The sequence below is a fragment of the Antechinus flavipes genome, chromosome 2 (genome assembly GCF_016432865.1).
Source record: "Antechinus flavipes isolate AdamAnt ecotype Samford, QLD, Australia chromosome 2, AdamAnt_v2, whole genome shotgun sequence".
Classification (NCBI taxonomy): domain Eukaryota; kingdom Metazoa; phylum Chordata; class Mammalia; order Dasyuromorphia; family Dasyuridae; genus Antechinus; species Antechinus flavipes.
In genome coordinates, this window is record NC_067399.1 from 352,399,978 (window position 1) to 352,422,516 (window position 22,539).

The 22,539-nt window shown below is 36.0% G+C and overlaps 1 protein-coding gene across 3 annotated transcripts in view; it reads left to right on the forward strand.

Annotated features, from left to right (window-relative positions):
* Positions 1 to 22,539, forward strand: part of MIPOL1 (mirror-image polydactyly 1) — a 520,237-nt gene that overhangs the window by 41,154 nt on the left and 456,544 nt on the right. For all 3 annotated transcript variants that reach the window (XM_051978073.1, XM_051978071.1, XM_051978072.1), the window contains exon 6: positions 21,172 to 21,301. In XM_051978073.1, the coding sequence (XP_051834033.1) occupies positions 21,172 to 21,301 (130 nt within the window). The remainder of the gene's footprint in view (positions 1 to 21,171; positions 21,302 to 22,539) is intronic.

The window sequence follows — 22,539 nt, forward strand, 5'->3', positions numbered from 1 at the left end:
TTGAATTTCTCTAATCAATAGTGATTTAGAGCATTTTTTCATAGGAATATAGCTGGCTTTAATTTCGTCATCTGAAAGTTACTTGTTCACATCCTTTGACTATTTATCAATTGAGGAATGACGTGTGTTCTTATAAATTTGACACAGTTATTTATATATTTTAGAATTGAAACCTTTGGGGGAGGGGTAGAGCCAAGATGGTGGAGAGGACACATGCTTCTTTCTGAGCTCTGCTTTAGCCCTCTAAATACTAAATACACAATTCAGCCTCTGAAATAGTGATAGACTGACAGAATTCACAAATATTGGGAGTGCAGCAAATTAGCAGCAGAAGATAATTTTGAAAATCATCAGAAAAGATCTGTTTTAATCAGGCATGGAAAAGGGAGGAGGCCAGGCATAGACACAGAGGCTACTGCACGCTGAGCAGAAAGGGATTGGGTACAGTCTCTGTGGGGTAGAGAATCTACAGGGAGGACTGTATCCCAGTGCTGGCTATTTTGCCCTGTTTGCAAGCCACTAGATCATCAGAGAAGTTATAAAACATCTCACACAAACATAACAGGTTTCTCACCAGAACTGGCCATACCCACCCAGCACCGGTAGTGACTTAGCATGATCCTAGCTCAGGTGCTATCACTTCCTATTCCATAGAGGAAGCTTGAAACCTCCTTCACTAAAAGCAGATACCAATTTTTTTTTTTTAATGAGCAAAAAGGCAAAGCAAGCTCTAACTATAGATAGCTTCTATAGTGAAAGACAACAGATTTCAAACCCTGAGGAGACTAAAAGCAGTTTGTCTCCAGATGAAGCACCAAAGAGTGATATAACTTGGTCCCCACCACACAAGGTTCTTCTAGAAGAAACTAAAAAGGATCTTAAAACAGATCTAGAAGAAAAATGGGGTAAGGAAAGGAAAACTCTGTAAGAGGGTCTTGAAAGGCATGTAACTCATTAAAAGAAAAATTTGATAAAGTGGAAAAAGAAAACAGTTTCCTGAAATGTGAACTAGAAAAGGTAAAGAATTCCCAGGAAAACAGAATTTGTGAATTGGAAAAGGAAAATAACTCCTTTAAAAAAATTGTGAAATGGAAAAAAATTCCATAGAACAAAACAACTCATTTAAAAACTCAATTGGAAAATTAAAAAAAGGAAGTTTAAAAAAAAGTAAATGGAGGTACAGGGACTTCCGGTTAAGATGGCGGAGAGGAGGCACACAGCTGTGTAGCTCCGCGCTTTCTCTCACTATCCATTTCATTACAAGCCTCTGAATTAATGCTTGACTAAAAAAAAAACCCACAAATAGTTACCAAGAGAAACCATCCTTGAGATTTGCCAACAAAGGTCTGTCTTTACTGGAGGGCTGGGACGGTTTTAGATCGGGCACAGGCAGTGGGCAGCGGCAGTGAGAGCACGGGAGCAGACTGGAGAGGGGGTGGGGAGTGATCGCAGCTGTCTCTGCGGGGAGAGCTTTGCTACAGGACTGGATACTTTGCCCTGGCAGCAAGTCAGCAGCCCATCAGAGAAGCTAAAAACACCGGGGGGTGAAGAATACAACCCCAAAGAGCTGGAGTCTCTCGGGACCTGGCCACCCCTCCCTCCCCCCACAGTGACTCAGCATGCTCTTGGATCTCAGAGCGCAGGCGCAGCACAGTAGGGCTAGTGCCTCACTGTTGCCACCCGCAGCCTGTAGAGGAAGCTCGGTAACACCACCCAGCCCCTCCCCCAAAGAAAGACTCCAGTTTTTTCTTTTTTTCTTTGCTAGTTTGTCTTTGATTATTAGACAGAATGAGCAAGAAACTGAAGAGGACTTTAATCCTTGACAGTTTCTATACAGATAGAGAGCAGACTCTAAATCCTGAGGAGACTAAAAACAGACAGTCTCCAGGTGAATCCTCAAAGGAGGAGATCATCTGTTCCTTAGCACAGATGAATCTCATGGAGGAAATTAAAAAGGCTCTCACAAGAGAGCTAGAAAAAAATGGGAAAAGCAGAGTGAGGCTTGGCAAAAGAAGAGGGAGACTTGGGAAAAGGAGAGGGAGGCTTGGCAAAAGAGCCTGGAGAAGTCAGTTAAAGAGAGAGTGGATAAAGAAATAAAATCCTTGAAAAATAGGATTGGTGAACTGGAAACAGAAAATAGCTCTCTAAAAAACAAAATTGGCGGAATGGAAAAAAAATTCCACAGAACTCAATGGGACAATTAGAAAAAGGTTTTTAAAAAGTGAGTGAAGAAAATACTTCACTGAAAATCAGAATTGAACAATTGGAATTGAATGACTTGAGGAGACAAGAAGAATCAGTCAAACAAATCCAAAAAAAAATCAAACAATGGAAAAGAATGTGAAATACCTTCTGGGGAAGACAACAGACCTGGAAAACAGATCCAGGAGAGACAATCTGAGAATCATTGGACTCCCAGAAAAGTATGATGAAAAAAAGAGCCTGGACACTATTTTCCAGGAAATTATCAAAGAGAACTGCCCAGAAGTCATAGGAACAGAGGAAAAAATAAACATTGAAAGGATTCATCGATCACCCACTAAAAGGGATCCTAAAATCAAAACACCAAGGAATATAGTGGCCAAATGCCAGAACCCTCAGACAAAGGAAAAAATATTGCAAGTGGCTAGAAAAACCCAATTCAAGTATCAAGGAGCCACAATAAGGATCACCCAGGATCTGGCAGCATCCACATTAAAAGATCGAAGGGACTGGAATATGATATTCTGAAAGGCTAAGGAACTTGGTATGCAACCAAAAATAACTTACCCAGCTAGAATGAGCATCTTTTTCCAGGGAAGAAGATGGACATTCAATGAAGTAAGCGAATTTCACCTATTTTTGATGAAAAAGCCAGAACTTAACAAAAAGTTTGATCTACAAATATAGAACTCAAGAGAAATCTAAAAAGGTAAAGATTAATCTTGGGAACTATATTTCTGATATAAAGATGTATAAAGAATACATGTATACCTTGTTCTAGAAACTGATGTAGAAAGGACATTGTACCAGAAAAAGGGTAAAGTGGGGGTAGTATATCTCATGAAGAGGCATAGGAAACCTATTATATCTGAGAGAAAGAATGGAGGGGGATGAATATAGTGGGTATCTGTTGGAATCCTTACTAACTGCTAACTAATTAGAGTTGATCTAATCTTACAAGAAGATGTTTTGGGCAGAACCTGAAACAAGGTACTAAGTAGAACTACCCATAATCCCTCTCTCTGGAAGGAGCATAAATAGGCCAATGGGCCAGTCGGAGAGTTCTGGAGAGTGAAGACGCTACAAGTCGAGATTTCAGCGGAATGACATGAAGAGTTGGAGCTGGCTGGAGGCTGAAGAAAGCAGAGGCAGAGGCTGAAGGACCAGACCTTTGGATTTGGTGACATTCGGAGAGAGCTCTTGGAACCAAGCAGAGAGATAGGCCTCTAAGCTAACCGGGCTATATTGGGATAATAAAAGATCTGAACTTTTCTCACCTGGCTGCTTTTTGAGAAGAAAAAGCTCACAACAGGTATCTTACTGCCTTCAGAATTGGCTTTAAGTGAAAAATCTTAAGACATATTCAATCAATGGTGAAACTTCTCCCACCTCATTGAAAAGTGAGAAGGGAAAAGTGAAAAGGGAAGGAATAAGCTAAGCGGAAGGGAATACGGAAACTGGGAGGGAAAGGGGTAAGATAGGGGGAGGAACTCTAAGGCGGGGGGAGGGATACTAAAAAGGGAAGGCTGTGAGAAGCAAGTGGTGCTGACAAGCTGAATACTGGGAAGGGGGATAAAGGGGAAAGAAGGGAGAAAAGCATAAACTGGGGTTAACAAGATGGCAAGTAATACAGAATTGGTCATTCTAACCATAAATGTGAACGGGGTAAACTCCCCCATAAAGAGGAAGTGGTTGGCAGAATGGATTAAAAGCTAGAATCCTACAATATGTTGTTTACAGTAAACACACCTGAAGGGGGGAGATACATGCAGGTTAAAGGTAAAAAGTTGGAGCAAAATCTACTATGCTTCAGGTGAAGTCAAAAAAGCAGGGGTAGCCATCCTGATCTCAGATCAAGCTAAAGCAAAAATTGATCTAATTAAAAGAGATAAGGAAGGGCACTATATCTTGCTAAAGGGTAGCATGGATAATGAAGCACTATCTATATTAAACATATATGCACCAAGTGGTGTAGCATCTAAATTCTTAAAAGAGAAATTAAGAGAGCTGCAAGAAGAAATAGACAGTAAAACTATAATAGTGGGAGATCTTAACCTTGCACTCTCAGAATTAGATAAATCACAAAATAAATAAGAAAGAAGTCAAAGAGGTAAATAGAATACTAGAAAAGTTAGATATGATAGATCTCTGGAGAAAATGTAATGGAGACAGAAAGGAGTACACTTTCTTTTCAGCAGTTCATGGAACCTATACAAAAATTGACCATATATTAGGACATAAAAACCTCAAACTCAAATGCAGTAAGGCAGAAATAGTAAATGCATCCTTTTCAGACCATGAAGCAATGAAAATTACATTCAACAAAAAGCCAGGGGGAAGTAGACCAAAAAATAATTGGAAACTAAATAATCTCATACTAAAGAATGATTGGGTGAAACAGCAAATCATAGACATAATTAATAACTTCACCCAAGAAAACGATAATAATGAGACATCATACCAAAATGTATGGGATGCAGCCAAAGTGGTAATAAGGGGAAATTTCATATCTCTAGAGGCCTATTTGTATAAAATAGAGAAAGAGAAGGTCAATGTATTGGGCTTGCAACTAAAAATGCTAGAAAAAGAACAAATTAAAACCCCCCAGTCAAACACTAAACTTGAAACTCTAAAAATAAAAGGAGAGATCAATAAAATTGAAAGTAAAAAAAAAAAAACTATTGAATTAATTAATAAAACTAAGAGTTGGTTCTATGAAAAAGCCAACAAAATAGACAAACCCTTAGTAAATCTGATTTAAAAAAGGAAAGAGGAAAATCAAATTGTTAGTCTTAAAAATGAAAAGGGAGAACTCACCACTAACGAAGAGGAAATTAGAGCAATAATTAAGAGTTACTTTGCCCAAATTTATGCCAATAAATTCGACAACTTAAATGAAATAGAAAAATACCTCCAAAAATATAGCTTGCCCAAACTAACAGAGGAAGAAGTAAATATCCTAAACAGTGCCATCTCAGAAAAAGAAATAGAACAAACTATCAATCAACTCCCTAAGAAAAAATCCCCAGGACCAGATGGATTTACATGTGAATTCTACCAAACATTTAAAGAACAATTAACTCCAATGTTATATAAACTATTTGAAAAAATAGGGATTGAAGGAGTCCTACCAAACTCCTTTTATGACACAGACATGGTACTGATACCTAAACCAGGTAGGCTGAAAACAGAGAAAGAAAATTATAGACCAATCTCCCTAATGAATATTGATGCTAAAATTTTAAATAAAATATTAGCAAAAAGATTACAGAAAATCATCCCCAGGATAATACACTATGACCAAGTAGAATTTATACCAGGAATGCAGGGCTGGTACAATATTAGGAAAACTATTAGCATAATTGACTATATCAATAACCAAACAAACAAAAACCATATGATCATCTCAATAGATGCAGAAAAAGCATTTGATAAAATCCAACATCCATTCCTAATAAAAACACGTGAGAGCATAGGAATAAATGTACTTTTCCTTAAAATAGTCAGGAGCATATATTTAAAACCATCAGTAAGCATCATATGCAATGGGGAAAAACTGGAACCTTTCCCAGTAAGATCTGGAGTGAAGCAAGGTTGCCCACTATCACCATTATTATTTAATATTGCATTAGAAACACTAGCCTCGGCAATAAGAGTCGAGAAAGATATTAAAGGAATTAGAGTAGGCAATGAGGAAAACAAACTATCACTCTTTGCAGATGATATGATGGTATACCTAGAGAACCCCAGAGATTCTACTAAAAAGCTATTAGAAATAATTCATAATTTTAGCAAAGTAGCTGGCTACAAAATAAATCCCCATAAATCCTCAGCATTTTTATACATCACCAACAAAACCCAACAGCAAGAGATACAAAGAGAAATTCCATTCAGAATAACTGTTGATACCATAAAATATTTGGGAATCTATCTACCAAAGGAAAGTCAGGAATTATATGAGCAAAATTATAAAAGTCTCCACACAAATAAAGTCAGACTTAAATAACTGGAAAAATATTAAGTGCTCTTGGATCGGCTGAGCGAACATAATAAAGATGACAATACTCCCTAAACTAATCTATTTATTTAGTGCTATACCAATCAGACTTCCAAGAAAATATTTTAATGATCTAGAAAAAATAACAACAAAATTCATATGGAACAATAAAAAGTCGAGAATCTCAAGGGAATTAATGAAAAAAAATCAAATGAAGGTGGCCTAGCTGTACCTGATCTAAAATTATATTATAAAGCAACAGTCACCAAAACTATTTGGTATTGGCTAAGAAATAGATTGGTTGATCAGTGGAAAAGGTTAAGTTCACAAGACAGAATAGTCAACTATAGCAATCTAGTGTTTGACAAAACCAAAGACCCTAACTTCTGGGATAAGAATTCATTATTTGATAAAAACTGCTGGGATAACTGGAAATTAGTATGGCAGAAATTAGGCATGGACCCACACTTAACACTGTATACCAAGAGATCAAAATGAGTCCATGACCTAGGCATAAAGAACAAGATTATAAATAAATTAGAGGAACATAGGATAGTTTATCTCTCAGACTTGTGGAGGAGAAAGAAATTTGTGACCAAAGATGAACTAGAGACCATTACTGATCACAAAATAGAAAATTTTGATTACATCAAATTAAAAAGCCTTTGTACAAACAAAACTAATGCAAACAAGATTAGAAGGGAAGCAACAAACTGGGAAAACATCTTCACCATTAAACGTTCTGATAAAGGCCTCATTTCCAAAATATATCGAGAACTGACTCTAATTTATAAGAAATCAAACCATTCTCCAATTGATAAATGGTCAAAGGATATGAACAGACAATTTTCAGAGGATGAAATTGAAACTATTACCACTCATATGAAAGAGTGTTTCAAATCATTATTGATCAGAGAAATGCAAATTAAGACAACTCTGAGATACCACTACACACCTGTCAGACTGGCTAAGATGACAGGAAAAAATAATGATGAATGTTGGAAGGGATGCGGGAAAACTGGGGCACTAATGCATTGTTGGTGGAGTTGTGAACGAATCCAACCATTCTGGAGAGCAAACTGGAATTATGCCCCAAAAGTTATCAAATTGTGCATCCCCTTTGATCCAGCAGTGTTTCTATTGGGCTTATATCCCAAAGAAAGACTAAAGAAGGGAAAGGGACCTGTATGTGCCGAAATGTTTGTAGCAGCCCTATTTGTGGTGGCTAGAAACTGGAAAATGAATGGATGCCCATCAATTGGAGAATGGCTGGGTAAATTGTGGTATATGGATGTTATGGAATATTATTGTTCTGTAAGAAATGACCAGCAGGATGAATACAGAGAGGACTGGCGAGACTTACATGAACTGATGCTAAGTGAAATGAGCAGAACCAGGAGATCATTATACACTTCGACAACGATATTGTATGAGGACATATTTTGATGGAAGTGGATTTCTTTGACAAAGAGACCTAACTGAGTTTCAATTGATAAATGACGGACAGAAGCAGCTACACCCAAAGAAAGAACACTGGGAAACGAATGTGAACTATCTGCATTTTTGTTTTTCTTCCCGGGTTATTTATACCTTCTGAATCCAATTCTCCCTGTGCAACAAGAGAACTGTTCGGTTCTGCAAACAGATATTGTATCTAGGATATACTGCAACATATCCAACATATATAGGACTGCTTGCCATTTAGGGGAGGGGGTGTAAGGAGGGAGGGGAAAAATCGGAACAGAAACGAGTGCAAGGGATAATGTTGTAAAAAAAATTACCCTGGCATGGATTCTGTCAATATAAAGTAATTATTAAATAAAAAATTAAAAAAAAAGTAAATGAAAAAAATAATTCATTGAAAATCAGAATTGAACAAATGGAAATGAATGTCTTGAGACATTGAGAATCAGTCAAGCAAAACCAAACAATGAAAAAACAGAAAAAAATTTAAATACCTGCCTGGGAAAACAACAGACCTGGAAAATAGATCTAGGAGAGGGAATCTAAGGATTATTGGTCGCCCTGAAAATCATGATAAAAAAAGTATCTAGACACTATTTTTCAGAAAATCATCAAAGAGAACTGCCCAGATGTCATAGAATCTGAAGGCAAAATAGCCATTGAAAGAATTCATCGAACACCTACTGAAAGAGACCCCAAAATTAAAATTCCAAGGAATATTGTGGCTAAATTCCAGAACTACCATACCAAGGAAAAATAATCCAAGCAGCCAGAAAAAAAAACAATTCAAATACCAAGGAGCTACAATAAGGATCGTTTAGCATCTAGCAATTTCCACATTAAAGCATCAAAGGACTTGGAATCTGATATTCTGAAAGGCAAAGGAACTTGAAAGGCAGCCAACAATAAATACCTAGCTAAACTGAGCATTTTCTTCCAGGGAAGAAGTTGGGCATTCAATGAAACAGGCGAATTTCACTTATTTCTGATGAAAAATCCAGAGCTAAACAAAAAATTTGACCTCCAAATACAGGACTCAAGAGAAGCATGAAAAGGTAAAAAGAATCTTGAGGACTGTATTTCTGTTATGGGCATACATAGAGAGTGTGTATATAATTTGATTTTACCATTATAATATAAAAAAGGAACTAGAAGTGGGAAGGGAATTGTACCATAAAAGGAGGAAAGTGGAGGTAAAAAGAAGGAAATTACATCTCACAAAAAGGCAAAGGAAAACTGTTGTATCTGATAGAAAGAAGGGAGGGGGATGAACATTGTGTGAATCTTACTCTCATCAGATTTGGCTCAAAGAGAAAATATTAGACATATTTGATTTACAGAGAAAATTCTCTCACCTCATTGAAAAGTGCTAGGGGAAAAATGAAAAGGGAAGGGGTAGGCTAAATAGAAGAGAATAGAGAAATAGGGGAAAAGCATAGGGAAGGGGGAGAGACTCAAATAGGGAGGGATTCTAAAGGGGTAGGGCTGCTTGAGGCAAGTGGTGCCTGTAAGTTTAATACTGGGGAGGAGGTTAAGGCGGAAAGGATAGAGAAAAGTATAATCTGGGAATAATAAAATGGCAGGAAATACAGAATTAGTAGTTTTAACTGTAAATGTGAATGGGGTGAACTCTCCTATAAAGCAAAGGTCTGATAGCAGACTTGATTAAAAGCCAGAATCCTACAATATGTTTACAGGAAACACATTTAAAGCATAAAGAGTAAAGGTAAAAGGTTTGAGCAGAATCTATTATGCTTCAGGGAAGGTAAAAAAAAAAAAAAAAGCAGGGGTAGCCATCCTGATGTCAGATCAAGCAAAAGCAAAAATTGATCTAATTAAAAGAGATAAGAAAGGAAACTATATCTTACTAAATGGTACCATAGATAACGAAGCAATATCAATATTAAAAATATACATATCAAGTGGTAGAGTATCTAAATTCCTAAGGGAGAAGTTAAGAGAGCTGCAAGAAGAAATAGACAGCAAAACTATAATAGTAAGATCTCAACGTGGCATTCTCAGAATTAGATAAATCAAACCACAAATAATCAATAAGAAAGAAGTTAAAGAAGCAAACAGAAACAAAAGTTAGATCTTTGAAGAAAACTGAATGGAGACAGAAAAGAGTATACTTTCTTCTTGGGAGTTCATGGAACCTATATAAAAATTGACCATATATTAGGAGGACCTCAAAATCAAATGCAAAAAGGCAGAAATAGTAAATGCATTCTTTTCAGATCACGATGCAATAATTTCATCCAAGAGAATGACAATGAGACAACGTACCAAAATTTGTGAGATGCAGTGAAAGCGGTAATAAGGGGAAATTGTATATCTCTAGAAGCTTACTTGCATAAAATAGAGAAAGAGAAGATCAGTAAATTGGGCCTACAACTAAAAAAAGCTAGAAAAAGAGCAAATTAACCCCTCCCCCAATCAAATACTAAACTTGAAATTCTAGAAGTAAAAGGAGAGATTAATAAATTTGAAAGTTAAAACCTATTGAATTAAATAAAACTAAGAGTTGATTTTATGAAAAAAACAACAAAATAGATAAACCTTTGGTAAATTTGATTTAAAAAGGAAAGAGGAAAATCAAATTGTTACTCTTAAAAAAAAGGAGAACTCTCCACTAATGAAGAGGAGATTAGAGCAATAATTAGGAGTTACTTTGCCCAACTTTATGTCAATAAATTTAATAACCTAAGTGAACTGGAAGAAAACCAACAAAAATAGAAATTGCCCGGATTAACAGAGGAAGAAGTAAATTGCTTAAATAGTCCCATCTTAGAAAAAAGAAATAGAACAAGCTATTAATCAACTCCCTAAGAAAAAATCCCTAGGACCAGATGGATTTATATGTGAATTCTACCACATATTTAAAGAACAATTAATATACTGTATAAATTATTTGAAAAAATAGGAAATGAGGGAGTCCTATCAAATTCCTTTTATGACATATGATACTGATGCCTACGCCAGTTAGGAAGAAAACAGAGAAAGAAAATTATAGACCAATCTCCCTAATGAATAGTGATACAAAAATTTAAATAAAATATTAGCAAACAGATTGCAGAAAATCATCCCCAGGATAATACGCCATAACCAAGTAGGATTTATACCAGGAATGCAGGGATGGTTCAATATTAGGAAAACTATTAGCATATCAATAACCAAACCATGTAATCATTTCAATAGAAAACTATTAGCATAATTGACTATATCAATAACCAAACCATGTGATCATCTCAATAGATGCAGAAAAAGCATGTGTTGAAATCCAACACTCATTCCTATGAAAAACACTAGCATATAGGAATAAATGGACTTTTCCTTAAAATAGTAGCATCTATCCAAAACCATAAGTAAGAATCATATGCAATAGAAATGAACTGGAATCATTCCCAATAAGATCAGGAGTGAAACAAGGTTGCCCACTATCACCATTATTATTCAATATTGTATTAGAAATGCTAGCTTTGGCAATAAGAGAAGAAAAAGACATTAAAGGAATTAGAGTAGGTAATGAGGAAACTAAATTATCACTCTTTGCACATGATATGATGGTATACTTAGAGAATCCCAGAGATTCTACTAAAAAACTATTACAAATAATCCATACCTTTAGCAAAGTTGCAGGATACAAAATAAACCTACATAAATCATCAACACTTTTGTATATCACTAACAAGATCCAATAGCAAGAGATACAAAGAGAAATACCATTTAAAATAACTGTCAATAATATAAAATATTTGGGAATCTCTCTGCCAAGGGAAAGTCAGTAACTATATGAGCAAAACTATAAAACACTTTCCACATAAATAAAGTTAGATCTGAACAATTGGGAAAATTTTAATATCCTCTTGGATAGGCTGAGCAAATATAATAAAGATGATAATACTACCAAATTTAAAATATTTATTTAGTCCTATACCAGTCAAACTCCCAAGAAACTATCTTACTGACCTAGAAAAAATAACAACAAAATTCATCTGTAAGAACAAAACAGCAAAAATTTCAAAGGAGCTGATGAAAAAAAATTAAATGAGGGTGGCCTACCTGTACCAGATCTAAAACTATATTATAAAGCAGCAGTCATCAAAACCATTTGGTACTGGCTAAGAAACAGAGTAGTTGATCAGTGGAATAGGTTAAGTTCACAGGACAAAATAGTCAATAACTATAGCAATCTTGTGTTTGACAAAACCAAGGAACCCAGCTTTGGGAATAAGAATTCACTATTTAACAAAAATTGCTGGGAAAATTGGATATTAGCATGGCAGAAACTAGGCATTGACCCACACTTAATACCATATGCCAAGATAAAGACAAAATGGGTTCATGATCTAGGTATAAAGATGGAGATTAAATATGGAGATAAATTAGAAAAACATAAGATAGTTTAACCTCTCAGACCTGTGGAGAAGGAAGGAATTTGTGACCAAAGAAGAATTAGAGATCATTATTGACCACAAAATAGAAAATTTTGATTATATTAAGTTAAAAAGTTTTTGTACAAACAAAGCTAATACAGACAAGATTAGAAGGGAAATAATAAACTGGGAAAACATTTTTACATTCAAAGGTTCTGATAAAGGCCTCATTTCCAAAATATGTAGAGAATTGACTCAGATTTATAAGAAATCAAGCCATTCTCCAATTGGTAAATGGTCAAAGTATATGAGCAGAATTTTCAGATGAAGAAATTGAAACTTTCTAGTCATGAAAAGATGCTCCAAATCATTATTTGTAGTGTGCTTTCTAGATCCCCCACACTAAGGTACCAAAACATACTGTACGGACTAGCTCTATGGAGGACATCAGGACCAGCCCAAGTCCTTGGTCTTAGTGGAGGAGGGATGAAGGCAGGAGACTCATGAGGATAGTCAAAGATGGAGTCCATTTATTTCAAGTGCTTTCATTCCTTAAATACCTTAATAAGTTTACATCCCTACAGCACACTGAGCATGTGCCAACTATAGAACTATTATAGCACCACAACACACTGTGCAAGCGCTAACTAGGGTAGCATCACATCACCACAGCACACTACACATGTGATAACTATAACACCCTGCTATTGATATGTAAATTCTTCTTAAATAAGTGTCTCTTGCTTCAAGTAGAACTCAGGTGGTCATGCCTTCCCTGATTTCTCAGGAAAGGTGAGAGGAACCAAAGGGAAATTGTGACTTTTCAGGAAGGAAGGTGGGCACCAAAGGGAAATGGGGAGCCAAATCAGACATTGTCAGCAGGTTCCCTCTAGACTGAAGGGTCTTATGCTTTACCCAGCGTTCTCCCAGTATCTGCGGCCCTCTACAATTCCTGCTTTCTTTTGTTTTAGTTGAAATAGGTATACATAAAACCATCAGATGGGAGGTATTACAGAAGCATGTAGTAATATAACATAGGCTAGTAGTGATGTAACAAACAACATGAATCAGCATGAGGAATCACACAAGAAAGTAGTGATATCACAAACAGTATGACTCAACTCAGATTTCCAAGACTCTTAGAAGCAGAGTATATAAATAACCACATATATACCTCCTTCAGCAGCCAAGAAGTAGTCCAAAACCAAACTATTGTCCATCATTTTACGTGTCAGGGAATCCAATGATTCTTGAAAGTTTTGAAGTCCTGCATCAATCTTATCATGTGTCAGGGAATTCCATGATTCCTTCAGGTTTTGAAGTCCTGCAACAGTCTCATTAACAATGTTTGATATTCATGAGTCAGTTACCATACACATGGTTAATTACCATGTTCCTTCAGTGGCACATGGAGTCAGAGATGGAACCACCCAGTGTTTCTTGGGTCTTTTCCTTCATTTCGAGGGTCTTCTCTTTTTCTGTCTGTCTCTGATGGACAATGTGGATACAGCTCGTTGGCACCATCTGATTCCTTCTCCATCTGTAGAGATACAAGAAAACTCTCTTCCCCAAATAGTTAACCTATCTAGTCCCTTTCATTCACCACTTTCTGGATCTCTCCACATCACCTGGCAATTATCTAAAAATAGTGGAGCTGCTCACATTGGACACTGTCCTTCTGGTGGGTTATGAAACCTGTTTGAAGGAGCATGTGCATCTCCATCAAAAATCAAAAAAATAGTATAAAGGGCTAAGTTTAGAAGTTCTCTAGGTTTACCTGGGACTCCCCCCTTTTGTTTCTGGAGGACCACCTTGATGTCTCTGTTTCTCTTCTCTACAATTGCCTGTCCTTGAGGATTAAAATGTATGTCAGTGATGTGTAAAATCTGATACTGTGCACAAAAGTGTGCATAATGTTTAGAAGTATATGCAGGTTCATTATCTGTTTTTATTGCTTGTGGCACACCCATAATTGCAAAAGCTTGTATAAGGAATTCAATGACCACTCGGGCTGTCTCTTCTGCTGCTGTATTGCAAAAGCAAATCCAGAAAAGGTGCCCACTACAACATGAATAAAAGACAGACAACTAAAAGATTTATAATGAGTCACATCCACTTGCCAATTTTCATTGGGTCTCAAACCATGAGGGTCTTTCCATTGGAAGGAACATTGGGATGTATAAAGGAAGGCAAGCTGTATAGGGTTTTATTATGTTCCTAGCTTCCTCTTTTCTTAACAAAAATTGCAAACTTAAAGCTCGAGCACCCTGATGATATTTAGAATAAAATTCTTAGGCTACCTGAAAAAAATTGGCTAACATGGTTAGAAGGCTATCTGCCTTTGAATTTCTATTAAAAAAAAATAGGTCCTGGAAATCCACTATGAAAGTGGACATCCAAGATATAAATCTTTCCTGGATGCTTTCTTACTTGCTCTTGAATTTCCTTAAAGAGCTGATATATATTAGAGGCTACCAATTTTATTTGGACTGTGGCAATTCTTGGTACCACACCAATTGAATAAGCCAAATCAGATATTATATTTACATCTCCTGAATAATAAGTAAGAGCTAGCATAACTGCATACATTTCATTCTGCTGAGTGGACTGATAGGAAGTTCTGACTATTCTCTTTATAGTTAAGTCATGAGAGCATATAGCACAAATGTTACATTTGGATGCATCTGTAAAGATAGTTGGTCCTTTAAGAGGAACCTTAGAAACCTTTTCTTCAAAAATCCATTGCCAATTATATAATAGCCAGTTTATCTTTAATGGAGACCCGTGTATGAAATTTGGAGTTGTGGCCAATAAAACTTGCCACTCTGGGATGGTTTCACAGCATACATTAACTTGTGCATTAGTATAAAAGGTGTATATCTTGTCAGGTCTTATCCCATATAATTGTACCGCTCGCTTAATGGCCTTTAATAAAATTCTAGCCACAAGCACTGAGTAAGGAGTAAGGCTTTGTTCTGGTTGTGCTGGGAAGTTCACCCACTCTATCACGCTGTCTCCTTGATGAAGGATTGCTGCGGGTGCCTCTTTTGTAGCACAAACTGATATTTCCAAGGCTTTTTGAGTGACTCTTTCAACCACATTGGATAAAGCCAGTTCAACTTCTCTCAAAGCCTCTTGAGCTTCTTTTGTAAGCTGGCATAGTGAATCTGAAACAGTGTCTCCTCTTAAGATGTCATATAATGGTTGTAATTGATAGGTAGTTAAGTCTAATACTGGACACATCCATTGGATATCTCCTATCAGTTTCTGAAAGTCATTTAAGATGTTCACTTTCTCTGTTCTTAAAGAAAGTTTTTGTACTTTAAGCACTTTATGATATACTTCATATCCTAAATATTGAAAAGGAGTGTGCCTTTGAATTTTTTTCTGGGACTATGAACAATTTGTAATTCCTTAATGTTTCTATGGTCTTTTATATACATGCTTCTAACATTTGCTCCTTAGGTACACACCCCAAGATATCATCCATGTAATGTAACAACATAACTTTTTGAAATTCTTTTTTTTGAAGAGCAGCAGCCACATACCTTTGACACACAGTACTTCTATTTTTTCATTCCTTGGTCCAAAACTGTCCATTTAAATCTTTTATAAGGCTCAGCTAAATTAATGCTGGGCACTGAAAGGGCAAATCTTTTCATAACTTCTTTATCCAGAGGGATAAAATAAAAACAGATCTTACTATCTATAACCCAAAGAGGCCATTCTCTAGGCAATTGAATAGGAGATGAAAGTCCAGACTGAAGAGTTCCTGTAGTTTCCATCTATTCATTCACTTTTCTTAAATCAGTCAACGCCCTCTATTTTCCAGATTTCTTTCTTTTTTTAAGCAAATACAAAGGATTCCAAGGACTTAGAGAAGGTTGTAAATGTCCTTGGTCAAGTTGCTCTTGTACTATATTCAATAAGACCTGAATTTTTTCACTTGTTAAGGGCCACTTTTCCACCCACACTAGTGTTATCAGTTTTCCATTGAATGGGAACAGGTGAGAGTGCAAGTAGGTCTTCAACAGCAGCCCTACCTAAAAAGCCGAAGTATGCAATTGTAATCCTAACTGTTCTAAGATTTTTCTTCCCCATAGATTGATGGGGATTTTATTTACTACAAAAGGAGTAAAAACTTCTGTTGTACCTTCAACCATCCATCTCAAAGGGGTAGCACTAATTTCAGCTGCTATTTATCCTTCTATGCCAGACATATGGGTGTCTGCCTTAATCTTTGGCCAATGACTGGGCCAACTAGCACCTCTTGTGACTGTACAATCTGCATCCGTGTCTACCAACTCTTTCAATGGTATGCCATTTACATAGATAGTGCGCATAGATGGTCAGTTTTAACAGATGCAGTCCAGAATATTCCTGGATTGTGTTGTTGGGAGTCAAAATCTGGGTAAATATCCCCAAAATTTCCTATCAGGAGTATCAGTAAACCTGATGCTACTACTTCTCCTGGGTGATAAGTCATACATTGTCTACCTGTATTAGTGACTGAGCTATTAGCTACACATTCTCCAGTTTCCCAAATCATTGTATGGATGGACACTGTTTTGTAAGCACTCTCAGGAAGTGAAATGGTCAAACCTACTGTGTGTGGGGACAAGGGATTTATATGGACAGAGACAGTTTTCAGCTCTTCAGGGGATATCTCAGTAGTTCCAGTTGTGTATAGCTCTATTCTCCTTAATTACAATCCTTTTCCCTCATCAGGTTGCTTCTCAGCTGACTGATCATGTTGGAGTACTGAACTTTTAAGACTCTCTGGGTGTAACAGTGCTACCATCATTCCCCACGTGTTTTTTGCCTGGGTCCCTGGAGCCGAGCTCCGCCTTTCATAGTGAGCACATAGGCAGTGGGCAAAACTGCTACATTGGTGGTACTGATGGTGTCATTGCCCCTCCCACTCCTCCTCCTCCCACCCAGGAAGGCAGAATTGAGGGAGGAGGGTCAGGAGATGTACCCTAAGAGTGCATGCTGGGCTGTAGGCAGAATTGAAACTCAGCTTTGAATGTGAAAAGCACCACATCCCTTCTCATTAGCAAGATATTCAATTCACACAATCCCTTTTCTGCCCAACTTGCCAAGGTATTTAAGATACTTAACTCTTTTCCCACCCAACTGGCAATGCCATGCAGATCTCCTAGAGCAGTAACAAATCAGCAAAATAAGTCAGCAAATTGCTAAGAGAGAAAAAAAAAAGACCTTCTTAGCTCTGCTCCAGGTGCTGTATTCTTTGAGGCTTCAGGCACCAACTTTGTTTTTCTCCTCAGACTTCCTTATCTGGCTGCCCAAGTTAAAATCTTTCCAGGTTTTAAAACTTTTAGGATTCTTTAAAATTGGTTTTAACCTATTGTATTCAGTTAGTTCTCCCACTAACTTTCACTTCTCTAACTCTAATCTCATGCCCTTAAAGAACCAATGAAACATACCCTTCTGAGCACCTGAGAACTCATTGATCTACTTCTGAATTACCAATAAACTTTTCTTCTCTGTTAACCTAACTAAGCATACTTCATACTTCCCTGGGAAGGGAAGCTCATTTCTTCCTATCTGCCTCATTTTGGCTGAAAAATGAAATTGACTAGTTTAGCCATTACCTAATCTTGCTGCTTGCTTATTTTTATACTAACCCTATTTCTGGGTCACAGGGACTTCTCCACTGAACTCAGCTGATCCTGTCATTCGAGCTGATTTGTACCCTGCTTTGCAAGGCCCTGTGTTTCTAAGGGCCCCATGTTGGGTGGCAACTATGATGTGCTTTCTAGAATCCCCAAGTTGGGATGATAAAATGTACTGTTGCTTTCTAGAGCCCCCACGTTGGGGTGCAAAAATATACCATCTGGACTAGCTCTCTGGAGGACCTCGGGACCAGCCTGAGTCCTTGCTCTTAGTGGAGGAGTGATAAAGGCAGGAGACTCACAAGGATGGTAAAGATGGAGTCTGTTTATTTCAAGTTCTCTCAGCCCTTAAATATCTTAGTGAGATTACATCACTACAGCACACTAAGCATGTGCCAACTGTAGAACCATTACATCACCACATCACCACAGCATGCTGTGTAAGTGCTAACTTTGGTAGCATTATATCACCCCAGCACAGCATCTGACTTCTCAGGAAGGGAAGTGGGCATCAAAGGAAAATAGGGAGCCACACCAGACTATCTGTGACTTTCTACAATTATTGATCAGAGAAATGCAAATTAAGTTAGCTCTGAGATATCTCTGTACATCTCTCAGATTGGCTACAATGACAGGAAAAGATAATGACGAATGTTAAGGGGATGTGGGAAAACTAGAACACTGATACATTGTTGGTGGAATTGTGAACAGATGCAACCATTCTGGAGAGCAATTAGGAATTATGCTCAAAAAATTATCAAATTATGCATACCCTTTGATCCAGCAGTGTTACTGATCTGGTTTATATCCAAAAGAGATCTTAAAGAAGAGAAAAGGTCCCACATGTGCAAAAATGTTTGTGGCAGCCCTTTTTGTAGTGGCTAGAAACTGGAAATTGATTGGATGCCTATCAATTAAAGAATGGCTGAATAAATTGTGGCATATGAATGTTATGGAATATTATTGTTCTGTTAGAAATGACCAGCAGGATGAGTTCAGGGAGGCCTAGAGAGACTTACACAAATTGATGATAAGTGAAATAAGCAGAACCAGGAGATTATTATACAGTACAGTAACAACAAGCTTTTATGATAATCAGCTCTGATGGATGTGGATCTCTTCAACAATAAGATGATTCAAGCCAGTTCCAATTGTTCAGTAAAGAAGAGAATCAGCTACACCCAGGAGAGAACTATGGGAAATGAGTGTGAACCACAACATAGCATTTCCACTCTTTCTGCTATTGTTTGCTTGCATTTTTGTTTTCCTTCTCAAGTTTTTTCTTTCTTTCTACATTCCCATTTTCCTTATGCAGCAAGATAACTGTATAAATATGTTTACATATATTGGATTTAACATATACTTTAACATATTTACCATGTATTGGACTATCTGCCATCTAGGGGAGGGGTTGGGGGGAAGGAGAGGAAAAGTTGGAATAGAAGGTTTTGCAAAGGTCAATGTTGAAAAATTACCCATGCGTATGTTTTGTAAATAAAAAGCTATAATAATAATAAATAAAAGAATTGAGACCTTTATCAGAAATATTAGTTATAAAGATTTTTTTCTCAGCTTTGTACTTCCCTTTTAATTTTGTTTCTGCTGGTTTTGTTCATACAAAATCTTTTTAATTTAATGTAATCCAAGTTGTCCACTTTGCCTTTCATATTGTTCTGTAATGCTTCTTTGGTCATAAATTCCTCCATTCTCCAATGATCTGATAGGTAAATTTTCCCTTGTTCTAATTTGTTTGTGGTATTATCCTTTTTGCCTAAATCACCTTATTATGATATGGGTTGTGAGATGTAGGTCTATGCTAAGTTTCTAACATATTATTTTCCAGTTTTCCCAGAAATTTTTGTCAAATAGTGAGTTGTTATTTCATACGCTGAAGTTTGGGAATTTATCAAGTAATGGATTACTATAGGCCTTGCTTATTGATTATCTGATCTATTTCTTAATCAGTACCAAATGCTTTCGATGACTGCTGCTTTATAATATAGTTTTAGATTTGGTACTGCTAAGATAGCATCCTTTGCATTTTTTTTCATCCATTTCCTTGAATTCTTGACCTTTTGTTCTTCCAGATGAATTTTACTATTTTTTCTAGTTCTATAAAATAATGTTTTGGCTCTTTGAATAATATGGCATTGAACAAGTAGAACAATTTAGGCAGAATTGTCATTTTTATTGTATTAGTCCTGCCTAGCCAAGAACAATTTATCTTTTTCCAAATGTTTAAATCTAATTTTATTTGTGTGAAAAGTATTTTGTTTGGTTTTTGCATACTTACCCATCAATAGTGAAAACTTCAGTATTTAAACAAAGCCATTTGAGGGATTAAGGCTTCACCCTGATAATCTCCATAGTTCTCTCTCTTAGTGTGGATGGCGTTTTCTATCCCAAGTCTTATTGAAATTGTCTTGAATCATGGTATTGTTGAGAAGAGCTAAGTCCATTGCAGTTGATCATCACATAATCTTGTTACTGAGAAAAATGTTCTCTTGATTCTGTTCACTTCACTTAGCATCAGTTTATGTAAGTTTTTCCAGGCTCTTCTGAAATCAGCCTGCCTATCATTTCTTATAGAACAATAATGTTCTATTATATCCATATACCATAACTTATTCAGCCATTCCCCAACTGATAGGCATCCATGCAATTTCTAGTTTCTTGCCACTATAAAAAGGGCTGCTACAAACATATTTGCATATGTGGGTCCTCTTCCCTTTTTTATGATCTCTTTGGGATACAGATACAGTAGAAACACTGCTGGATCAAATAGTTAAAGAATTTTTTTCCACATGACTTTATTTTCTCCATCTGGAAATTGTTCATATTCTTTGACTAATAATCAATTGGAGAATAGCTTGTGTTTTTATAAATTGAATCAATTCTCTATATTTTAGAAATGAGGCCTTTATCAGAACCCTTGGTTGTAAATTTTTTTCTTAAGTTTTCTGCTTATATGCTAATCTTGGCTACATCGAATTTGTTTGTACAAAGACCTTTCAATTTACTTTAATCAGAATTATCCGTTTTGCATTTCATAATGTTCTTTAGTTCATCTTTGATCATCTTTCTTCTCCACAGATTTGAAAGGTAGGCTACCTTTTGTTTTCCTAATTGCTTATAGGATCCCCCTTCAGAAGTATCATCTTTAAGAAATTAAAATGTCTTTCCAAATAATGTCCTAGGAGATATCTGAAGTTTTACAATTTAGAGGACTCTTCAAGAATGTGTTTTATGTTCTCAGTTTGTTTTTCCAAATGGAATGCATATGCAAAATATAGATTTAGCTTATTGTTTCACTGCGTCAATTCTAAAACTCTTGCAGTAGTTATTTATAATGATGATTTCTATAGGAATTACATTACTTTTAGATCAATTCAATTGGATGTTCATGCATTTATTAAAACAGAGTTTACTGTTTCTTTTACAATGAATAACTATGTCTCTTTCAGTGTTTTAAAGTATGAATTATTTATTTTTACAGCTCTGGTTGAAGAGATCTATTTTGCACAGAGGGAACGTGATGAAGCTATCATGTCTAGACTCCAGTTAGTCAATGAGGAGAAAGATGAAGCCATTTCACGAGCCAGAAAACTTGAGAAATCTTTGAAAGAGTATGTATACATTTGTAAATAATATAAATTATAAAAAATCTTGTCTAGACACTATATAGTGATCACATAGTGTTAAATGCATTCTTATACTTATCTAATTCTTTTCCACTATCATTGATTCCTTGCCTGAAAGATGACTGTGGTCATGTCATTTTTCACTCATGTCCAACTTTTCATGATAGTTTTTGAAGTTTTCTTGAGAAAGATACTTGAGTGATTTGTTTTTCCTTCTCCAGATCATTTTTACAATTGAGAAACTGAGACAAAGAGAGTTACGTGACTTATGCAGGGTCATACAGTACAGGCTCAATTTAAACTCCAGAAGATGGCTTTCTTATTTCAGGCCCAGCCTATCTACTGTACCCACCTAACTGCCTTGATAAACAAATTAGACAACAGTTCTTTATTCCTTTGGCACATTTGAGTTTCTCTCTTCTTCCTAGATTTAACATTATTTATCTTACATTATTTTCCTCTTGGATACCTCTTTGTTTGTCCATTAACTCTAATAATAACAATTTCTTAACTCTCAACTTAATTTCTGTTTAGCCCTGTACTCCTACTTTCCCTGTTCCCTGCTTAATAGTATGATTGCTCCTCTGCACTTAATTATTTTCTCCCAGATCTTCATGTATCTTACTCAGATACTCATATTTCATTATTTTTATTTTTGAAATTTCTAAATTTATTTCATTAACTATTTCCAGATTGCATTTAAAAACATTTTTCAAAAATCATTTTATTTTAATTCTTGGAACAAAACAAACACATTACACAAAAAAAAGGTGACTGAGTATGAAACTACAAATCTACCATGTACAGCATACATTTTTTAAATATATAATAAAGTCACCATGTAAATTTCTTTATTATTTTTTCCTTACTCCTTATTCCCGCAAATTGGCTTCTACTAAACACAACTAGGTATACATATGTGAAATTATTCTATGCTTCTGTTTATCAGTTCTTTTTTTGGATGTAGATAAGGAACTTTCTTCATATGTCTTTCATAGTTAATTTTTAAAAAATTACTTGAAAATTTTTTAGTTTCAAATTTTTTTTTATTCCTGCCCTTCCTCAGTCCTTGAGAAGGCAAGCAGTTTTACATATGATGTCATGTAAACCACATTTCCATATTAACCATATTTGAAAAGAAAACACAAAATAAAAAAACATGTTTTCATCTCCATTTAGAGTTCATCAGTTCTCTCTCTGTAGGTAGATAACATTTTTTAAAA